Source organism: Phyllobates terribilis, unplaced genomic scaffold (assembly GCF_046119375.1).
Source record: "Phyllobates terribilis strain yellow unplaced genomic scaffold, ASM4611937v1 Scaffold_4__5_contigs__length_816908805, whole genome shotgun sequence".
NCBI classification, from domain to species: Eukaryota; Metazoa; Chordata; class Amphibia; order Anura; family Dendrobatidae; genus Phyllobates; species Phyllobates terribilis.
Genome location: NW_027362764.1, coordinates 563,340,008 through 563,364,199, shown reverse-complemented (window position 1 = coordinate 563,364,199; position 24,192 = coordinate 563,340,008). Strand labels below are relative to the sequence as shown.

At 46.5% G+C, this 24,192-nt stretch overlaps 1 protein-coding gene across 3 annotated transcripts in view; it reads right to left on the bottom strand.

The window, feature by feature from the left end:
* PPP4R1 (protein phosphatase 4 regulatory subunit 1) overlaps positions 1 to 1,156 on the bottom strand; it is a 46,419-nt gene extending 45,263 nt beyond the window's left edge. For all 3 annotated transcript variants that reach the window (XM_073679037.1, XM_073679039.1, XM_073679038.1), the window contains exon 1: positions 914 to 1,156. In XM_073679037.1, coding sequence (XP_073535138.1) covers positions 914 to 920 — 7 coding nt within the window. In that variant the 5' untranslated portion in view covers positions 921 to 1,156. The remainder of the gene's footprint in view (positions 1 to 913) is intronic.
* Positions 1,157 to 24,192: the final 23,036 nt, after the last annotated feature.

Here is a 24,192-nt window from a genome sequence, read left to right as displayed (position 1 = left end):
CACAGGGGGGGGAGGGCGACACCATCGCCCGCCTCGGCCAGAGCCACAGGGGGGGGAGGGCGACACCATCGCCCGCCTCGGCCAGAGCCACAGGGGGGGGAGGGCGACACCATCGCCCGCCTCGGCCAGAGCCACAGGGGGGGGGGGGGAGGGCGACACCATCGCCCGCCTCGGCCAGAGCCACAGGGGGGGGGGGAGGGCGACACCATCGCCCGCCTCGGCCAGAGCCACAGGGGGGGGAGGGCGACACCATCGCCCGCCTCGGCCAGAGCCACAGGGGGGGGAGGGCGACACCATCGCCCGCCTCGGCCAGAGCCACAGGGGGGGGGAGGGCGACACCATCGCCCGCCTCGGCCAGAGCCACAGGGGGGGAGGGCGACACCATCGCCCGCCTCGGCCAGAGCCACGGGGGGGAGGGCGACACCATCGCCCGCCTCGGCCAGAGCCACGGGGGGGGAGGGCGACACCATCGCCCGCCTCGGCCAGAGCCACAGGGGGGGGAGGGCGACACCATCGCCCGCCTCGGCCAGAGCCACAGGGGGGGAGGGCGACACCATCGCCGGCCTCGGCCAGAGCCACAGGGGGGAGGGCGACACCATCGCCCGCCTCGGCCAGAGCCACAGGGGGGAGGGCAGCACCATCGCCCGCCTCGGCCAGAGCCACAGGGGGGAGGGCGGCACAATCGCCCACCTCATCCAGGGCCATGGGGGGGGGGTCATCACCCAGCTCTGCCGGAGGCGGACATTACACAGGAGTCTATGACATAACCCTGACCACCATCACAACTTCCTCACAGTTTGCCGCCTTCCTGTGGACGGCACAACACGCAGCGCCCAGCCGCTGCCATTGCCCTCAGGTCGCTGCCCTGCACCCGGGCACACTCGTGCAGCACATGACACCCTGCGCCTCTCACCCGCCATCTTGTGCCCCGGGCCGCGCCGCTACATGGAATCTGCAGCTGCCCCGTGTCCACCTGTCCCCCGGGTGTGCGCGATACGGGGAGTGCGCGCTGGATGGCGGCTGTCCGCGCTGTGTCCCGCTGTGGCGGCCGCCCGGTCACACACACATCACCAGCTCATCCGGACACAGCGGCCACCTCTTCCTGTTAGCGCACTGCGCGCCTCCCCTTCCTGAGCACACACCTCACACACGCCGCCTCCTCCGGGGTCAGCACCGGGTCCGGCCTTATGTGCCGGGCTGTCGTCATACCAGGAGTGGCTCCCGGCTCCCCTGCCTCCGGCCCTAGGCTGTGCTCTGGAAACGCACTTTTTTGCGTTTGTATCTCTTTCAAGCCTTTTAGGAGAGGCTTTAAAACGTTTGTATCCCAAGGCCATATTCACACTGAGATTTTTCACGTGTTTTTTGGTGTGGCTTTCGTGCCTAAGGCTGTGTGCCCACGTTGCGGATTACAAGCGTTTTTGATGCGGAATTTCCGTAGCGGAAACGCTTGTAAAACGCTTGGTAACCCGCACCCCATGGTCCCCAATGAGAATCCGCAAGTTCTATGCACACGCTGCGGATTTTTCAACGGTGTTTATGCTGCGTTCAAAAATCCGCAGCATGTTCATTAATTTTGCGTTTCCACATGCGGAATTGCCTTATTTAATGCATGAAAAAACGCAAGGCAATTCCGCATGTCGAAAACGCGCGATAAACGCTTGCGGAATTCCGCATGCGTTTTTCCGGGAGAGGACATGCGGAAATGAAGCAGAAATTTTCTGCTTCATTTCCGCAACGTGGGCAGATAGCCAAAGGCTATTTGCACACCATTGACCTGATTCATCAAAGCTTGTGCGCCACAATTTTGATGTAAAAAGTGTTGAAAAGTCGCAAAAAGATTCATTAAGAAGCATGCACGTCTTAGGCTATGTGCCCACCATGCAGAAATGCTCTGGATTTTTCCTGAGCGTTTCTGCATCTCCCTGGCAGAAAAAACGCATGCGGATTGTACATGTGTTTTTCCTGCCAGGTAGAAGCATTTGTCAAGCGTTCTTCACATTCATATCCACATGCAGGTTGACAAGCGCTTTCCAAGTGATTTTAGCATCACTTGGAAAGTGCTTCACAACTTGGTCACACTATATAAATCCATGCAACCGGCATGGATTTATATAGTGTGACCGAAAGAATGGTAAAAAATAAATCTATACTTACCTTCTGATGGCCCCCGCAGTCTTGCTTCGCTCCGTCCTGGCTGCCGGCAGCTCTCGGTACACTGAACTGAAGGACCTGCCGTCACATGACTATGACGTCAGCGCAGGTCCTTCAGTCCACCGTGATCTGCCGACAAGTGAAGACAAGCGCACCGCGGGACATCAGAAGGTAAGTATAATATATATTTTTTATTTTATTCTTTTACAGGTTCTATGGTATCCGGGTCCGGAGGAGAGTCTCCTGTCCTCTAGACCCGGGTACCATCCACACATTAGAACGCTTGGATTCCGGAATTGGCGCATTCTAATGCATGTCAATGGCAGCAAAAACGCAGCGCTTCCGCAAAATAATTGGTAGTGCAGCGTTTTTTTCCGCAATGATAATCCGCAGCGGAAATTTCAGCAGCATGTGCACAGCACATGCGGATTATCATTGGGGAACATGGCAGGCCTTCTACCAAGTGTTTTTTAAGCGTTTCTGCAGCGTTTTTGCCACTGGAAACGCTTAAAGAACGCATCGTGGGCACACAGCTTTAATGAATTGGGAACGTCTGATTCCATGACACCCCCTCAAAGAGCACCGTGAAAACCTTTAGCCTTGATGAATTTGGGGTCCATGACTCTTTTATCCCTTTTGCCCCCAGCCTGTTTTCACCTTCATGACAAGGATAAATTTTACATTTCTGACCACTGTCACTTTATGAGGTACCTCTGGAACGCTTCAACGGATCCCACTGATTCTGAGATGTGGTAAATTTAGGTCGATAATTTTTGTTTGTTTGTGAAAATATCAGAATTTTGGTGAAAATTTTAAAATTTTGTAATTTTTTTTGAACTTTTTAAGGGTTAAAAGTTGATCACAATTTCTAATTTTTCCAACAACATTTACAAAACCAATTTCTTTAGGCTATGTTCCCACTAGCAGGAAATAGCGTTTTGGACACAGCGTATTTTTACTGCGTCAAAAGTGCTACATCCGATCACGCTGGTAAATCCGCAGGTGTTCAGTGAACCATGTGGAGTTACCACATCCAATTCATTCTAATGTGGAAATTCCTGTTGCAGAGACTAGCGTCACCGCAACAGAAATTGACATGCTGCGGCTCGTAAACCTGTGCAACAGGTGAGTGTTCGCAGCGTCAATTAGAAGTATCGTAGAACGCAGCGGTTTGGACACAGCGCAGGTGAGCTGCATCCAAAACGCTGCTATTACGGAACGTGGGCACGTAGCCTTAGGGACCACATCACATTTGAAGTGACTTGAGGGTCTTCTATAACAGAAAATACCCAAAAGTGACACCACTCTACAAACTGCACCCCTCAAAACCAAATTCAAGAAGGTTAACAGGAATTACAGCAATGTCGAAGGAAAAAATGAAAATAGTACTTTTTCCCACAAAATGTCCCTTGTGGCATTTGGAGAGCCCCTGATGTGCCTAAACAGTAGAAACCCCCCACTAGTGACCCCATTTTGGAAATTGCACCTATCGAGGAATTCATCTAGGGGTGTTGTGTTCATTTTTAAACCTCTCAAGCAATTCACAGAATTGTATAACATGGGGCTGAGTAAATGGCATTTTTTCTACTAAAATGTTGCTTTGGCCCCAAGTTTTTAATTTTCAGAAGGAATAATAGGAGAAAACCAACGTTACAATTTATAGTGCAATTTCTCCTGATTACACAGATACCTCATATGTGGTCAAAAAGTACTTTTGAGGCACAATACAAAGTTCAGAATGGAAGGAGTGCCATATTGGAGTTCAGATTTTGCTGGAATGGTTTGCGGGTGCCATGTCACATTGGCAGAACCCCTGAGGTGTCAGAACAGCAGAGCCCCTCCTTAAGTGACCTCATTTTACAAACTACACCCACCAATGAATTCATCTAGGGGTGCAGTGATCACATTGACATCACATGTGCCTCAAGCAATTTTATACCATTGGGCGGTGAAAAAAGAATGATTTGATTTTTACCAGTAAAATGTTGTTTTAGTCCCAAGTTTTTAATTTTTATAAGGGCTAATAGGAAAAGTGAATGGCACAATTTGTTGTGAAATGTCTCCTGAGGGCGCCAATACCCTACGTGTCATCGGGAAATACTTTTCAGGCACATTGGAAAGATCAGAAGGGAAGGAGCACCATATTATAGTGCAGATTTTACTGTTAGGCTTTGTGCCCACGCTGCGGAAATGAAGCAGAAATTTTCTTCTTCATTTCTGCATGTCCTCTCCTGGATAAACGCATGTGGAATTCCGCACGCGTTTATCGTGCGTTTATCGCGCGATTTCCACATGCGAAATTGCCTTGCGTTTTTTATTACACTGCAAAGGCACATGGGAAAATGGCACCAAAATTTGTCACACAATTTCTGCTGAATGTAGAAATACCTCATATTTGTCTGTATAATACTGCTGAGCCTCATGGCGAGACTAGGGAGGGATGGAGCGCTATTTGACTCTTGTAGAACAAATTTTCATAGAATAGTTTGCAGACTCCATATACCGAGCCCCTAAGTGCCAGAAAAGCAGAATTCCCCCTCAGGTGGCCACAGTTTGGAACTCACACCACTCTACGAATTTATCTACTGGTGTCGTGACGATTTTGACTCCATAGGTGTTTCCCAGAACAAGCAGCAATGGATGTTACTGAGTGAATATTGGAAATTTGCCGTTATAGTGCCAATACTTTGCAGTGCCAAGTACATTGTAATGCCCATACATTGTAGTGCCCATACATTGTGTCCAGCTTGTGCTTCTGGAGACATAAACTCCATAAATTAAAGGAGTATTCCCATCTCCGAGATCCTATCCCAATATGTAGTAGGTGTAATAATAATAATATTAGCAAATACCTCCAATTACCTAAGGTCCTGCAATGCCTGCACACAAGGAAAGAGACATAACGATTCAGAAAAACTATACTACATTTCTAATTGGAGGTATTTGCTAAAATTATTATTATTACAGATACTACATATTGGGATAGGATCTTGGAGATGGGAATACCCCTTTAAGTGGGTTCTCATTGCTAAAGAAATGCCAAATGTGGATGCTAACTATGACTCTCACCTACCATAGAAGCCTTCAAAAGAAACCTGAAGACCAACCTCTTCCGACAAGCCTACAACCTGCAGTAACCACCGCTCCACCACATCGCTGCACGACCTCCTCTACCCCCACCTACTGTATCCTCACCCATCCCTTGTAGACTGTGAGCCCTCGTGGGCAGGGTCCTCTCTCCTCCTGTACCAGTCGCTGACTCGTTTTGTTAAGATTATGTAAATGTTTTTGCTATGTATATCCCTATCACGTGTAAAGCGCCATGGAATAAATGGCGCTATAATAATAAATAATAATAATTATGGAGCTCTGAAGGTAGGTGGCATTTGAATTTGGGAGCGCAGAATTCACTGGATTTCTTTTGGGGTTGAGAAGCCATTTTGCTTTTCCAGAGCCTCTATACCAGGGTTCCCCAACTCCAGTCCTCAAGGCCCACCAACAGGTCATGTTTTCAGGATTTCCTTAGCATTGCACAGGTGATGGAATTATTGCCTGTGCAGGTGATGGAATTATCACCTGTGTAATACTAAGGAAATCCTGAAAACATGACCTGTTGGTGGGCCTTGAGGACTGGAGTTGGGGAACCCTGCTCTATACTACCAGCAATGTGAAATCCCGCTATATTTCCATTAACAAATGACAGACCTGAATTGGGACTTGTTTTTTTTTTGGTGGATTGAGTTGAAGCTTTTGTTGGGAACATTTTAAATAACATTTTGGATCACATTTATCCTGTGCTCTACGCTGACCACTTACATCAGGATTTATATCTAAATCTCCGCTTGACATGATTCAGATGAAAACCCCAAGGGATCCATTTACTATAATGAGGCAGCAGAGTTACTGTGCACTCGGTCTGGCCTCTGTTCAGCAGTGTCCTTCTTTTCAAATGTGCACAAAACTGGCGGACCACGCTTTTGTGCACGCCTAAAAAGACGGACACCGCTAGATCACAGGCCAGAGTCCACAGTTTTAGGGCACATAACTTTTTTGATTGCTTTCTATTCTGATTTTCGGGAGGCAGAATGAACAAAAAACAGCAATTCAGGAATTGTTTTTTTTATGCTGTTCACTGTGTGGTAAAATTGATAAGGTAGCTTTATTCTTCAGGTCAGTACGATTACAGCGATACCACATGTGGCAAGATGACTCGCCCGGCTCTCCCGGAGGCAGACTCAGGACACACGTTCTCAGGTTACCTTTCTGCTGGTAGGTGAGCTGCGTCCAAAACGCTGCTATTACGGAACGTGGGCACGTAGCCTTAGGGACCACATCACATTTGAAGTGACTTGAGGGTCTTCTATAACAGAAAATACCCAAAAGTGACACCACTCTACAAACTGCACCCCTCAAAACCAAATTCAAGAAGGTTAACAGGAATTACAGCAATGGCGAAGGAAAAAATGAAAATAGTACTTTTTCCCACAAAATGTCCCTTGTGGCATTTGGAGAGCCCCTGATGTGCCTAAACAGTAGAAACCCCCCACTAGTGACCCCATTTTGGAAATTGCACCTATCGAGGAATTCATGTAGGGGTGTTGTGTTCATTTTTAAACCTCTCAAGCAATTCACAGAATTGTATAACATGGGGCTGAGTAAATGGCATTTTTTCTACTAAAATGTTGCTTTGGCCCAAAGTTTTTAATTTTCAGAAGGAATAATAGGAGAAAACCAACGTTACAATTTATAGTGCAATTTCTCCTGATTACACAGATACCTCATATGTGGTCAAAAAGTACTTTTGAGGCACAATACAAAGTTCAGAATGGAAGGAGTGCCATATTGGAGTTCAGATTTTGCTGGAATGGTTTGCGGGTGCCATGTCACATTGGCAGAACCCCTGAGGTGTCAGAACAGCAGAGCCCCTCCTTAAGTGACCTCATTTTACAAACTACACCCACCAATGAATTCATCTAGGGGTGCAGTGATCACATTGACATCACATGTGCCTCAAGCAATTTTATACCATTGGGCGGTGAAAAAAGAATGATTTGATTTTTACCAGTAAAATGTTGTTTTAGTCCCAAGTTTTTAATTTTTATAAGGGCTAATAGGAAAAGTGAATGGCACAATTTGTTGTGAAATGTCTCCTGAGGGCGCCAATACCCTACGTGTCATCGGGAAATACTTTTCAGGCACATTGGAAAGATCAGAAGGGAAGGAGCACCATATTATAGTGCAGATTTTACTGTTAGGCTTTGTGCCCACGCTGCGGAAATGAAGCAGAAATTTTCTTCTTCATTTCTGCATGTCCTCTCCTGGATAAACGCATGCGGAATTCCGCACGCGTTTATCGTGCGTTTATCGCGCGATTTCCACATGCGAAATTGCCTTGCGTTTTTTATTACACTGCAAAGGCAATTCTGCTTGCGGAAACGCAAAATTAATGAACATGCTGCGGATTTTTCCCCGCAGCAAAAACGCTGCGGAAAAATCCGTAGCATGGGCATTGAACTTGCGTAATCACATTGGGGACCATGGGGGGCGAATAACATAGCGTTTCACAAGCTTTTAGGCTGCGGAAATTCCGCAGCATATCCGCTTGAAAAACGCTACGTGGGCACATACCCTTATGGTTTGTGGGTGCCATGCCCCACTGGAAGAGCCCCTAAGGTTGCCAGAACAGCAGAAATCCTCCCCCCCATTTTACAAACTACACCTCTCGATGAACTCCTCTAGGGGTGCAGTGATCATATTGACACCTCGAGTGTGTCACAGAATTTTATACTATTGGGTGTGAAGAAAAAATAATTACACTTTTACCAGAAAAATTTTGTTTGAGGACCAGATTTTACATCTTCACATGGGAAAATGGCACCAAAATTTGTCACACAATTTCTGCTGAATGTAGAAATACCTCATATTTGTCTGTATAATACTACTGAGCCTCATGGCGAGACTAGGGAAGGATGGAGCGCTATTTGACGCTTGTAGAACAAATTTTCATAGAATAGTTTGCAGACTCCATATACAGAGCCCCTAAGTGCCAGAAAAGCAGAATTCCCCCTCAGGTGGCCACAGTTTGGAACTCACACCACTCTACGAATTTATCTACTGGTGTCGTGACGATTTTGACTCCATAGGTGTTTCCCAGAACAAGCAGCAATGGATGTTACTGAGTGAATATTGGAAATTTGCCGTTATAGTGCCAATACTTTGCAGTGCCAAGTACATTGTAATGCCCATACATTGTAGTGCCCATACATTGTGTCCAGCTTGTGCTTCTGGAGACATAAACTCCATAAATTAAAGGAGTATTCCCATCTCCGAGATCCTATCCCAATATGTAGTAGGTGTAATAATAATAATATTAGCAAATACCTCCAATTACCCAAGGTCCTGCAATGCCTGCACACAAGGAAAGAGACATAACGAATCAGAAAAACTATACTACATTTCTAATTGGAGGTATTTGCTAAAATTATTATTATTGCAGATACTACATATTGGGATAGGATCTTGGAGATGGGAATACCCCTTTAAGTGGGTTCTCATTGCTAAAGAAATGCCAAATGTGGATGCTAACTATGACTCTCACCTACCATAGAAGCCTTCAAAAGAAACCTGAAGACCAACCTCTTCCGACAAGCCTACAACCTGCAGTAACCACCGCTCCACCACATCGCTGCACGACCTCCTCTACCCCCACCTACTGTATCCTCACCCATCCCTTGTAGACTGTGAGCACTCGTGGGCAGGGTCCTCTCTCCTCCTGTACCAGTCGCTGACTCGTTTTGTTAAGATTATGTAAATGTTTTTGCTATGTATATCCCTATCACGTGTAAAGCGCCATGGAATAAATGGCGCTATAATAATAAATAATAATAATAATAATTATGGAGCTCTGAAGGTAGGTGGCATTTGAATTTGGGAGCGCAGAATTCACTGGATTTCTTTTGGGGTTGAGGAGCCATTTTGCTTTTCCAGAGCCTCTATACTACCAGCAATGTGAAATCCCGCTATATTTCCATTAACAAATGACAGACCTGAGTTGGGACTTGTTTTTTTTTGGTGGATTGAGTTGAAGCTTTTGTTGGGAACATTTTAAATAACATTTTGGATCACATTTATCCTGTGCTCTACGCTGACCACTTACATCAGGATTTATATCTAAATCTCCGCTTGACATGATTCAGATGAAAACCCCAAGGGATCCATTTACTATAATGAGGCAGCAGAGTTACTGTGCACTCGGTCTGGCCTCTGTTCAGCAGTGTCCTTCTTTTCAAATGTGCACAAAACTGGCGGACCACGCTTTTGTGCACGCCTAAAAAGACGGACACCGCTGGATCACAGGCCAGAGTCCACAGTTTTAGGGCACATAACTTTTTTGATTGCTTTCTATTCCGATTTTCGGGAGGCAGAATGAACATAAAACAGCAATTCAGGAATTGTTTTTTTTATGCTGTTCACTGTGTGGTAAAATTGATAAGGTAGCTTTATTCTTCAGGTCAGTACGATTACAGCGATACCACATGTGGCAAGATGACTCGCCCGGCTCTCCCGGAGGCAGACTCAGGACACACGTTCTCAGGTTACCTTTCTGCTGGTAGGTGAGCTGCGTCCAAAACGCTGCTATTATGGAACGTGGGCACGTAGCCTTAGGGACCACATCACATTTGAAGTGACTTGAGGGTCTTCTATAACAGAAAATACCCAAAAGTGACACCACTCTACAAACTGCACCCCTCAAAACCAAATTCAAGAAGGTTAACAGGAATTACAGCAATGGCGAAGGAAAAAATGAAAATAGTACTTTTTCCCACAAAATGTCCCTTGTGGCATTTGGAGAGCCCCTGATGTGCCTAAACAGTAGAAACCCCCCACTAGTGACCCCATTTTGGAAATTGCACCTATCGAGGAATTCCTCTAGGGGTGTTGTGTTCATTTTTAAACCTCTCAAGCAATTCACAGAATTGTATAACATGGGGCTGAGTAAATGGAAAAATGGCATTTTTTCTACTAAAATGTTGCTTTGGCCCAAAGTTTTTAATTTTCAGAAGGAATAATAGGAGAAAACCAACGTTACAATTTATAGTGCAATTTCTCATGATTACACAGATACCTCATATGTGGTCAAAAACTACTTTTGAGGCACAATACAAAGTTCAGAATGGAAGGAGTGCCATATTGGAGTTCAGATTTTGCTGGAATGGTTTGCGGGTGCCATGTCACATTGGCAGAACCCCTGAGGTGTCAGAACAGCAGAGCCCCTCCTTAAGTGACCTCATTTTACAAACTACACTCACCAATGAATTCATCTAGGGGTGCAGTGATCACATTGACATCACATGTGCCTCAAGCAATTTTATACCATTGGGCGGTGAAAAAAGAATGATTTGATTTTTACCAGTAAAATGTTGTTTTAGTCCCAAGTTTTTAATTTTTATAAGGGCTAATAGGAAAAGTGAATGGCACAATTTGTTGTGAAATGTCTCCTGAGGGCGCCAATACCCTACGTGTAATCGGGAAATACTTTTCAGGCACATTGGAAAGATCAGAAGGGAAGGAGCACCATATTATAGTGCAGATTTTACTGTTAGGCTTTGTGCCCACGCTGCGGAAATGAAGCAGAAATTTTCTTCTTAATTTCTGCATGTCCTCTCCTGGATAAACGCATGCGGAATTCCGCACGCGTTTATCGCACGCGTTTATCGCGCGATTTCCACATGCGAAATTGCCTTGCATTTTTTATTACACTGCAAAGGCAATTCCGCTTGCGGAAACGCAAAATTAATGAACATGCTGCGGATTTTTCCCCGCAGCAAAAACGCTGCGGAAAAATCCGTAGCATGGTCATTGAACTTGCGTAATCACATTGGGGACCATGGGGGGCGAATAACATAGCGTTTCACAAGCTTTTACGCTGCGGAAATTCCGCAGCATTTCCGCTTGAAAAACGCTACGTGGGCACATACCCTTATGGTTTGTGGGTGCCATGCCCCACTGTAAGAGCCCCTAAGGTTGCCAGAACAGCAGAAATCCTCCCCCCCATTTTACAAACTACACCTCTCGATGAACTCCTCTAGGGGTGCAGTGATCATATTGACACCTCGAGTGTGTCACAGAATTTTATACTATTGGGTGTGAAGAAAAAATAATTACACTTTTACCAGAAAAATTTTGTTTGAGGACCAGATTTTACATTTTCACATGGGAAAATGGCACCAAAATTTGTCACACAATTTCTGCTGAATGTAGAAATACCTCATATTTGTCTGTATAATACTGCTGAGCCTCATGGCGAGACTAGGGAGGGATGGAGCGCTATTTGACTCTTGTAGAACAAATTTTCATAGAATAGTTTGCAGACTCCATATACAGAGCCCCTAAGTGCCAGAAAAGCAGAATTCCCCCTCAGGTGGCCACAGTTTGGAACTCACACCACTCTACGAATTTATCTACTGGTGTCGTGACGATTTTGACTCCATAGGTGTTTCCCAGAACAAGCAGCAATGGATGTTACTGAGTGAATATTGGAAATTTGCCGTTATAGTGCCAATACTTTGCAGTGCCAAGTACATTGTAATGCCCATACATTGTAGTGCCCATACATTGTGTCCAGCTTGTGCTTCTGGAGACATAAACTCCATAAATTAAAGGAGTATTCCCATCTCCGAGATCCTATCCCAATATGTAGTAGGTGTAATAATAATAATATTAGCAAATACCTCCAATTACCTAAGGTCCTGCAATGCCTGCACACAAGGAAAGAGACATAACGATTCAGAAAAACTATACTACATTTCTAATTGGAGGTATTTGCTAAAATTATTATTATTACAGATACTACATATTGGGATAGGATCTTGGAGATGGGAATACCCCTTTAAGTGGGTTCTCATTGCTAAAGAAATGCCAAATGTGGATGCTAACTATGACTCTCACCTACCATAGAAGCCTTCAAAAGAAACCTGAAGACCAACCTCTTCCGACAAGCCTACAACCTGCAGTAACCACCGCTCCACCACATCGCTGCACGACCTCCTCTACCCCCACCTACTGTATCCTCACCCATCCCTTGTAGACTGTGAGCCCTCGTGGGCAGGGTCCTCTCTCCTCCTGTACCAGTCGCAGACTCGTTTTGTTAAGATTATGTAAATGTTTTTGCTATGTATATCCCTATCACGTGTAAAGCGCCATGGAATAAATGGCGCTATAATAATAAATAATAATAATTATGGAGCTCTGAAGGTAGGTGGCATTTGAATTTGGGAGCGCAGAATTCACAGGATTTCTTTTGGGGTTGAGGAGCCATTTTGCTCTATACTACCAGCAATGTGAAATCCCGCTATATTTCCATTAACAAATGACAGACCTGAATTGGGACTTGTTTTTTTTTTGGTGGATTGAGTTGAAGCTTTTGTTGGGAACATTTTAAATAACATTTTGGATCACATTTATCCTGTGCTCTACGCTGACCACTTACATCAGGATTTATATCTAAATCTCCGCTTGACATGATTCAGATGAAAGCCCCAAGGGATCCATTTACTGTAATGAGGCAGCAGAGTTACTGTGCACTCGGTCTGGCCTCTGTTCAGCAGTGTCCTTCTTTTCAAATGTGCACAAAACTGGCGGACCACGCTTTTGTGCACGCCTAAAAAGACGGACACCACTAGATCACAGGCCAGAGTCCACAGTTTTAGGGCTTTCTATTCTGATTTTCGGGAGGCAGAATGAACAAAAAACAGCAATTCAGGAATTGTTTTTTTTATGCTGTTCACTGTGTGGTAAAATTGATAAGGTAGCTTTATTCTTCAGGTCAGTACGATTACAGCGATACCACATGTGGCAAGATGACTCGCCCGGCTCTCCCGGAGGCAGACTCAGGACACACGTTCTCAGGTTACCTTTCTGCTGGTTTATTATCTGGCATAAACTCATGCAGGGTTCCGCAGGAAACATAAACAAAACAAAGTATAGCTCAGTCCATAGGTGAGCGGGTTCCGCCCGCTCTCGGTAGCATAAACTGTACAGGCAAAGTCCAGGTAACAAGCTCTGCAGCTTCCACAACACTGTCCGGAGACTTCCCTCTCCAGACCACACTCCAGAGAAAAAAAAAAGGACTGAGCTTTTACACATTGCTCAGCCCCACCCTGAGGGGAGGTAGGGGGAATGGCATCCTGCCCTCTTTGCCATTCCCATAAAACCGCTCACCCTTTAACAGAGTAAACCTACCAGCATATAATACGCAGGCAGGAAAATAAAGTAGGTCTTAGTTCACACAGGAGAGCATCCTGAGTGACACATACCTCCCCTCACATATAAATCCAGTGACACTGTCACATATTCCTCCCCTCTGCCCAAAGCCGGGGGTTTGGGCACCTTCTGACACCAGGCAGGGAATCCTAGAGAGGGCATCTGCATTCCCATGTAACTTCCCAGGCCTATGCTCCACGTGAAAGTTAAAATCTTGAAGCCCTAGGAACCACCTAGTTACCTTGCCATTTTTACCCCTCTTCTACCTCAACCATCTCAACGGGGCATGGTCTGATACTAATTTAAACTTCTGGCCTAGTAGGTAATATTTCAGTGTATCCACGGCCCATTTTATGGCTAAACACTCTTTCTCTACTATGGCGTAGTTCTTCTTGCAGGAGGACAGCTTTAGGCTTAGATAGGGAATGGGATGTTCTTCCCCATTTATCTCTTGGGAGAGTACGGCCCCTAGACCAACCTCTGAAGCATCCATCTGGACAACAAATTCTTTCTTGAAGTCTGGCGCGACCAGGACCGGCTGCTTGCACAGTGTTAGCTTCAACTGTTGAAATGCGGTCTCCGTTTCTTCCGTCCATTTCACCATGGTTGATTTGATGCTTTTTAGAAGATCCGTTAGTGGCGCAGCAATCATGGCGAAATTCGGGATAAACCGCCGGTAGTATCCCACCATTCCCAGGAATGCTCTCACCTGCTTCTTCAAGAGCGGTTGCGGCCAGGTTTGAATTGCCTCCACTTTCTTGATTTGCAGCTTTATTTCGCCTCTCCCAACAACTTAGCCCAGGTACTTGGCCTCCTCTTTTCCTATGGCACACTTTCTCGGATTTATGGTAAATCCTGCCTTCCTTAGCGCCTCCAGAACGGCCTGTAGTTTAGGTAGGTGACTAGCCCAGTCTGGGCTAAAGACCACAGTAGGCTGCGGCATACTTCTTATGTGGGGCTAGGATACGATCCATAGCCCTCTGGAAAGTGGCTGGGGCCCCCTGTAGTCCGAACGGCATCCGCGTGTATTGAAAACACCCATCTGGTGTTGAGAAAGCCGTCTTCTCCTTAGCCATCTGGGACATGGGGATCTGCCAGTAGCCCTTCGTCAGGTCAAGAGTGGTGATGTACCTCGTCGGTCCAAGCCTCTCGATGAGTTTGTCGACGCGGGGCATCGAGTACGCTTCACAATTGGATGCCTCATTCAGCCAGCGGTAGTCATTACAAAACCTCTACTCTCCATTGGGTTTTGGCACGAGGACGATTGGGCTCGACCACCCACTCTTTGACTCCTCTATTACCCCAAGGTCTAACATCCTCTTCACCTCAGCTGAGATCACCTCCCGGCGTGCTTCCGGAATCCGATACGGCTTCAGATTCACTCGTACGTGCGGCTCTGTCAGCACATCATGCTCTACCACTTGAGTACGCCCCGGCAACTCTGAGAACAGCTCCTGATTCCGTTGCTGTAATTCTCAACACTGTTGCTTCTGGGCCGGTGATAGAGTCTCTGCAATAGTGACCTCCTCCACCTTGCCTTCTGGTGCGGCTCCCAGGTAAGGAGTTTCCACAGGTTCACGGTCCCTCCACGACTTAAGCAAATTTACGTGATATATTTGATGCGGCTTTCTTCGGCCAGGCTGGTGGACTTTATAATTAACCTTGCTGACTTTCTCCACCACCTCGTATGGACCTTGCCACTTGGCGAGGAACTTGCTCTCGACGGTAGGGATCAGCACCAAAACACTGTCCTCGGGCTGGAACTGTCTTAGTCTCACCGACCGGTTATAGACCCTTGCCTGGGCTTCCTGCACCTGGAGGAGATGTTCCTTCACAATGGGCATCACCTTTGACATTCTCTCCTGTAACTGGGCGACATGTTCGTTGATACTCCGGTGTGGCGTGACTTCAGCCTCCCAAGTTTCCTTGGCGATGTCTAGAAGAGACCTTTTGGATGCCGCCCATATAGGAGCTCAAATGGAGAGAAGCCCGTGGAGGCTTGAGGAACTTCTCTGACCGAGAAAAGCAGAAATGGGAGCAGGTAGTCCCAGTCTCGCCCATCCTTTTCAACAACCTTCTTGAGCATCGCCTTTAAGGTCTTGTTGAAGCGTTCCACTAGGCCGTCCGTCTGTGGGTGATAAACCGAGGTCCGAAGCTGAGTTATCTGAAGGACTCTGCAAAGCTCCTTCATCACCTTGCTCATGAAGGGGGTTCCTTGGTCTGTCAGAATCTCTTTTGGCAGACCTGTCCGAGCAAAAATATGGACCAGCTCTGGGGCTATACTTTTACTGGACGAGTTCCTTAGGGGAACCACTTCAGGGTACCGGGTCGCATAGTCCATGACGACCAGGATATATTGGTGGCCCCGAGCTGATTTAACTAAGGGACCCACGAGGTCCATGGCTATCCTCTCAAAGGGAACCTCTATCACAGGTAGTGGGACTAAGGGGCTACGGAAGTGGGAGGAGGGAGTGGTTATTTGGCAGGTGGGGCAGGGCCTACAATAGTTTTGAACTTCTCGATAACACCCTGGCCAATAAAACCTTCTCAGTATCCTCTCCTGAGTTTTCTCGACCCCTAGGTGTCCCCCCAGAACATGTGAATGGGCCATATCTAGCACCCGCCGTCTGTATGGCCCCGACACTAACAGCTGTTCCACTATCTCACCGTCCCTCAGTTTGGCCACCCGATATAGCAACTCCCCCTGCACTGCAAAGTGGGGGAATCTGGTGTCGGCCCCCGGCTCTTGGGCAACCCCATTACATACAGTAACCTGGTCGAACGCCCCTTTTAAGGTCAGGTCTCGAACTTGAGCAGTCCCAAAGTTCTCTCCGAACATATCTAACGCAGGGAGGTCGGCCTCCTCGGTCACCGTCTCACCCTCGTCACCGACCAGGACGCACAGTGGGAACTCCTCCATCTGAGACTTCGTCGGGGGTTCTTCTTCAAGGAACTGGCTTTTCCCAATGCTACTTAGTCCAGTTTCCTTCCCCCACAAGTCCCAAAATAAGGAAAAATCACGGCCCAATATGACGAGGTGTATCAGGACCTTCACTACCCAGACTTGATGGGACTGGGCACCACAGTCTGTCCCCACTGTCACTGTGGCCACGGGATAGTCCTTGGCGTCACCATGGATGTACCGAACGCCCATGGTTTTGGAAGGGATCAACTGGTGGGGAAGGGTTGCTCTGATCAAGGTCACCAGACTCCCGGAGTCCAACAGCCCAAGCACTTTTACTCCATTAATGGACACTGCACACGCCTGCGGCCCCTCGCCGGGTCGACAGTCCACGCTAAAGGCTGGATAGGCATAATAGGAGACCCGTCTGCCTAGGCTGCAGTCCATGGGCTCAGGGGATATTTGACACCTGGCGGCTACATGTCCAGGGTTGTGACACCGCCAACAAACTATATCTTTACCAACAGTTCTAACGGCACCTTCAGTGGGAGTGGGACGTCCCCCAGTGGTGGCTCTAGACCCCTTCCGTGCTGAACCCGCCCCCTTTTGGGTATCCCAGTAGGGAGAAGTGACTGCATCCGGTTTCCCAAGGGATCTCTCAACTACCTGGTACCTCTCTACCAGGCCGATGAAGTCATCTGTGTTCTGGGGATCACCCTGGGCAACCCAGGTCTGTATTGGGTTGGGAAGGGAATGCATGAATCTGTCAATCACCACCCACTCAACCACCTGGGCCGGAGTGGAGGACTCCGGTTTTAGCCACTTCTGAACAAGTTGCAGGAGGTCAAACATGTGCGAGCGAGGGGGTTTGTTGCTAGCATACGCCCAGTGATGAACTCGTTGGGCTCTCACCGCCATATTTACTCCCAGACGTGCTAAGATTAGTTTGGGATACACCTTAGCATCTTGCAGCGCCAAGTCAAAATACTCCTTTTGGGTTTCACCCTATAAATATGGCGCCAGAACCTCTGCCCACTTTGCTGGTGGAAGTCTCTCCCGATCAGCCACCCTCTCAAAAACAGTCAGAAATGCTTCTACATCATCCTCAGGGGTCATCTTCTGCATGGCCCGCCTTACCGCCTTCCTGACGTGAGAATCATCAGTCGGCCCTGGGGGTGGGGCGGCCGCCTTGCTCTGGATGGCGTCCGCCAAAAGCGGTATCTGCTGTTGCGCCTCCTGCTGGTGCTGCTGTGACCTTTGCTGCAACTGGATTTGCTGAAGCAACAGTTTGGTCGTCTCCTGTTGCTGCTGCTGCATGCTCTGCTGGGCCTGCTGCATACTCTGCTGGCTCTGTAGGTGTTGCTGCTGCATGCTCTGCTGGCTCTGGACCAGGTGCTTAATGAGCTCCTCCATACTGCTGGACTTCTCTGGCTGGCTGGCAGCCTTCACCCAGGACATCCACCGGTCTTTGTGGCAGGTACACGTGTTCCTGGATTCCTGCACGCACTCTCACACCAACTGTGGCAAGACGACTCGCTCGGCTCTCCCGGAGGCAGACTCAGGACAGACGTTCTCACGTTACCTTTCTGCTGGTTTATTATCTGGCATAAACTCATGCAGGGTTCCGCAGGAAAAATAAACAAGACCCCCCCCGGGTTAAACGGGAAAACAAAACAAAGTATAGCTCAGTCCATAGGTGAGCGGGTTCCGCCCGCTCTCAGTAGCATAAACTGCACAGGTAAAGTCCAGGTAACAAGCTCTGCAGCTTCCACAACACTGTCTGGAGGCTTCCCTCTCCAGACCACACTCCAGAGAAAAAAAAAAGGACTGAGCTTTTACACATTGCTCAGCCCCACCCTGAGGGGAGGTAGGAGGAATGGCGTCCCGCCCTCTTTGCCATTCCCATAAAACCGCACACTCTTTAACAGAGTAAACCTACCAGCATATAACACGCTGGCAGAAAAATAAAGTAGGTCTTAGTTCACACAGGAGAGCATCCTGAGTGACACATACCTCCGCTCACATATAAAACCAGTGACACTGTCACACACATTTATATAATTTTTTTACAAACGTGGTCAAAATTGTTGGTACCCTTATTTTAATGAAAGAAAAACACACAATGGTCACAGAAATAACTTGAATCTGACAAAAGTAATAATAAATTAAAAATCTTTGAAAATGAACAAATGAAAGTCAGACATTGCTTTTCAACCCTGCTTCCACAGAATTTAAAAAAAAATTAAACTCATGAAATATGCCTGTACAGAAATGATGGTACTCTTAACTTAATATTTTGTTGAACAACCTTTTGAGGCAATCACTGCAATCAAACGATTCCTGTAACTGTCAATGAGACTTCTGCACCTCTCGACAGGTATTTTAGCCCACTCCTCATGAGCAAACTGCTCCAGTTGTCTCATGTTTGAAGGTTGCCTTTTCCAGACGGCATGTTTCAGCTCTTTCCAAAGATGCTCAATAGGATTTAGGTCAGGGCTCATAGAAGGCCACTTAAGAATAGTCCAGTGTTTTCCTCTTTACCATTCTTGGGTGTTTTTAGCTGTGTGTTTTGGGTCATTATCCTGTTGCAAGACCCATGACCTGCGACTGAGACCAAGCTTTCTGACACTGGGCAGCACATTTCTCTCTAGAATCCCTTGATAGTCTTGAGATTTCATTGTACCCTCAAGACACCCTGTGCCAGATGCAGCAAAGCAGCCCCACAACATACCAGCCTCCTCCATGTTTCACAGTAGGGACAGTGTCCTTTTCTTGAAATGCTTCATTTTTCCGTCTGTGAACATAGAGCTGATGTGCCTTGCCAAAAACTTCAATTTTTGTCTCATCTGTCCATAGGACATTCTCCCAGAAGCTTTGTGGCTTGTCAACATGTAGTTTGGCAAATTCCAGTCTGGCTTCTTTATGATTTTTTTTCAACAATGGTGTTCTCCTTGGTTGTCTCCCATGAAGTCCACTTTGGATCAAACAACAACGGATGGTGCGATCTGACACTGATGTTCCTTGAGCTTGAAGTTCTCCTTTAATCTCTTTAGAAGTTATCCTGGGCTCTTTTGTTACCATTCGTATTATCCGTCTCTTTGATTTGTCATCAATTTTCCTCCTGCGTCCACGTCCAGGGAGGTTGGCTACAGTCCCATGGATCGTAAATTTCTGGATAATATGTGCAACTGTAGTCACAGGAACATCAAGCTGCTTGGAGATGGTCTTATAACCTTTACCTGTAACATGCTTGTCTATAATTTTCTTTCTAATCTCCTGAGACAACTCTTTCCTTTGCTTCCTCTGGTCCATGTTGAGTGTGGTACACACCATGTCATCAAACAGCACAGTGAGTATCTGTAGCCCTATATACAGGCCTACTGACTGATTACAAGATTGTAGACACCTGTGATGCTAATTAGTGGACACAACTTGATTAAACATGTCCCTTTTGTCACATTATTTTCAGGGGTACCATCATTTCTGTCCGGGCCTATTTCATGAGTTTAATTTTTTTTTAAATTCTGTGGAGGCAGGGTTGAAAAGCAATGACTGACTTTCATTTGTTCATTTTCATAGATTTTTTAATTATTATTAATTTTGTCAGATTCAAGTTATTTCTGTGACCATTGTTGGTTTTTCTTTAATTAAACGAGGGGTACCAACAATTTTGACCACGTGTGTATGTTTTGCTGCTTTTACACAATAAAAACAATTTTTTAGAAAAAATAATTGTTTTTATATTGCTGTATTATGAGAGCTATAACTTTTTTATTTTTCTGTTGATGGAGATGTGTGCGGCTTGTTTTTTTGTGGGACAAGATGTTGTTTTTAGCTATATCATTTCTATTTCCATTCAACGTTTTATTCCACATTTTTTTATTTATTTTTTACAGTGTTCATTGAAATGGTTAACTAGTGTGACAGTTTTATAGTTCGGGTCGTTCCAGACGCGGTGATAAGAAATATGTGAACTTTTTTTTTGTTTATTTTCGTTTTTACATAAATATATGTATTTATTGGTATCATTTTTTTTTATTTTGTGATTTTCCGATGTATTATATCTGTCAGTGCTGCACTGACAGAAGCCTCTTAAACCATGCTCTCAGCATGGTCTCACAAGCTTGCCGTAGCTGGCAGACCTGGAGGTTGTCATGACGACCTCAGGTTGCCTTGGCAACAATCGGGCCCTTTTGATGACATCGTGAGGGCGCTGATCAGAAAGAAGAGGGAGCCCTCTCTCTCCTAGCCTTCTAAATGTTGAGAAATATATTGATCGTAGCATTTATGGGTTTAAATGGCCTGGGGCTCCTGACTGTGAAAGCCGGAGTTCAGCTATAACTTACTCCGGTTTTTTTTGCTACCTGTTTCATAACACATGTAAAAAAAAGTATTTTTTTTACATGTTTTTATGAGTAGTTTTTGAAGAGGTTATTGCAGCGGAAAAAAATCCAAAAGCCATACCATACTATTTACAGTCTATTTAAAAAAAACCCTCATAAAAAACAAGTGGAAAAACTCACCAAAATTGCATCAAAACAGCATTAAAAACAAGAGTCTGTACAAAACTAAATAAAAAAACACATGCTTTTAAGAAGCATTTTTTTTGTAAACTCATGGCCATGTCTGCAAAACATTTTTTAACAGCCTTTTGACTTGTAGTGTCAAAGTTAGAGCTCATACTCATCTGCGATAAAAACGGACGAGTTCAATCCGATAAAAAATCGGATTGCACTATGACTAATGTTATTCACATGGCAAACGGACCATGCGAGTGCTATTCGATTTTTAAGCATCCACCTCATAGAAAACCCGACATTTCATCAGCCGCATACAGTGAATTCACAGCGTGAAGCAGCAGAATAGAATAGATATATAGGCAGAGGTTCTCATGGCGCTCGCGCTGACTTCAGTGAGGTGAACGGAGTTCATTGGCTATGAACTCTGCTCACCTTATTCACGTCACCGCTAGCGTGAGAACTTGCTCATGCTTACATCAGTGAGGTGAATGGAGTTCATTGACTATGAACTCCGCTCACCTTTCTCAAATGACTGCGAGGCACTGATGCTGAGCTATTATGCGCAGCTCAGTGTCTCTGCTGGATGTCTGGCTGAACGGTAGCCTCATGCCACAGTTCAGCAAGACATCTAGATGTAGCAGAGCTAGACTCCGTTGCAGGAGAAATGGACTATCTTTCGGACAGGTGAGGAATATGGTGGTTTATCATTTTTGGTCTTTTACAGGGCAAATGGGCTTCAGTGGAATATCTTTTCGTCGGACAGGTGAGGAATATGGTTGTTTATTATTTTTCCTTTTTACATAACAAATGGGTGAAAGAGAGATGGGGAGTGTTTATTTCAATAAAGGAGTCTGTCATTATTTCAAATAAAGGACTTTATTCTTGGTGTTTTTCATTTACAATATGACTATGGGGTCAGTAATGGGGGCGTCTTATAGACGCCTCTCCATTACTAACCCCTGGGCTTGATGTCAGCTGCCAATACAAATCTGACATCAAGCCCAATACTATTACCCCACTTGCCAACGCACCAGGGCAAGTGGGAAAAGCGGAGGCTAAGCGACAGAATTGGCACATCTTATGAATGTTCCATTTCTGGGGCGGCTGAGGGCTGATGTCAATCGGATGCTAGGTGAGAAAAATTGCATTGTACTCGCATGACACTCCTCAATCCTGGATCTCCAAACACAGACAGCCACCTCATGCTCTCTCTTGCTCCCACCTGCTAATACTTTCTCTGCTCCTCCTCACTGCTGGAGATATCTCTCCAAATCCTGGTCCTCCTCGCCATATCCCCACAGTTACTTCTACCTCCTATCCACGACCTTCCACAAACTGTCGCAACCCTTCAAACCTCATACCCATCCACCTAATCCCCACTTCCTTAGTTGCTCTAAGAGGAGCTCTATGGAACGCTCGCTCCGTCTGCAACAAACTTTCCTACAACCTTTTCATTACTAACAAACTTTCCTTCCTCGCCATTACCGAAACCTGGCTCACCCCCTCTGACACAGCCTCCCCAGCTGCACTTTCATATGGCGGATTCCACCTTTCCCACACCCCCCGCCCCAACGGCAAACATGGCGGAGGCGTAGGTTTTCTCCTGTCAGATACCTGCGCTTTCACCCAAATATCACTGCCACCCTCTGTTACACTCCCCTCTTTTGAGGTGCACTGTGTGTGCATCTTTTCCCCCTCTGACCTTCAACTGGCCGTCATTTACCGATCCCCAGGGCTAGCCACCACTTTCTTAGACCACTTCACCACCTGGCTGCTTCACTTCCTTTCCACTGACATCCCCACTATCATAATGGGTGACTTCAACATCCCCATTGACACTTCCCACTCGTCTGTCTCTAAGCTCCTATCCCTCACTTCCTCCTTCGGCCTTGCTCAATGGTCTTCGACAGCTACTCATAAAGATGGCCACACACTGGACCTCATCTTCACCCGCCTCTGTTCCCTATCTAACCTCTCTAACTCACCCCTCCCTCTCTCTGACCATAACCTCCTCACATTCTCTACCCTCTCCTCTCCAAGTGCACAATCCCTACTCCACAAACTTACACACGCTCGCAGAAACCTCAAACACCTTGACATACACTCACTCTTTGAATCCCTTCTCCCTCTTACAGAAATAAATTCCTTACACAATGCAGATGTTGCTGCCGCTTCATATAACACCACAATAGCTGCAGCTCTCGATTCGATCGCCCCTCTCACACATACCAAATCTCACACAATCAGCAGGCAACCCTGGCACAGCAAACTTACTAAAGAACTGCGACGGGCCTCCAGGGTTGCGGAGAGGAGATGGAAAAGGTCTCACTCCATCGAGCACTTCATCGCATTCAAACAATCCCTCACTATCTTCAAGTCCGCGCTCACTACAGCAAAACAAACCTACTTCTCATCTCTCATATCCTCCCTGTCTCACAACTCTAAACAGCTATTTAACACTTTCAATTCTCTCCTTTGTCCCCCAGCGCCTCCTCCCTCTTCTCTCATCTCAGTCGAAGACTTTGCCTCATTCTTCAAGCAGAAGATTGACACCATCAGACAAAGCTTTTGCCTAAAGCCCGCACAACACCTCCTCATATCTACTCAACCTTCCTCCTCCACACCCCACTTCTCCACCATTACAGAAGGTCAAGTCTCCTCTTTACTCTTCAAATCACACCTCACCACCTGCGAACTTGACCCAATCCCATCCCACCTCATCCCTAACCTTACCACAGTCTTCATCCCAACCCTAACCCACCTCTTCAACCTGTCACTAACAACCGGTGTTTTCCCCTCATGTTTCAAACATGCCGCAATCACACCCATCCTCAAAAAGCCCTCCCTTGACCCATCCTCTCTGACTAGCTACCGCCCCATATCACTTCTCCCCTTTGCCTCAAAACTACTAGAACAACATGTCCACCTTGAACTGTCCTCCCACCTCTCCTCCTGTTCCCTCTTCGACCGCCTGCAATCTGACTTCCGACTGCATCACTCGACTGAAACTGCCCTGACCAAAGTCACCAACGACCTACTAACTGCCAAATCCAAACGACACTACTCCATCCTCCTCCTTCTGGACCTGTCATCTGCCTTCGACACAGTGGACCATTCCCTCTTACTACAGATTCTCTCATCTCTTGGCATCACGGACTTGGCCCTATCTTGGATCTCCTGATTACTTAACAGACAGGACATTCAGCGTCTCCCACTCACGCACCACCTCCTCATCTCGCCCCCTATCTGTCGGTGTCCCCCAAGGTTCAGTTCTAGGACCTCTGCTCTTCTCCATCTACACCTTTGGCCTGGGACAGCTCATAGAGTCTCACGGCTTCCAGTATCACCTCTATGCTG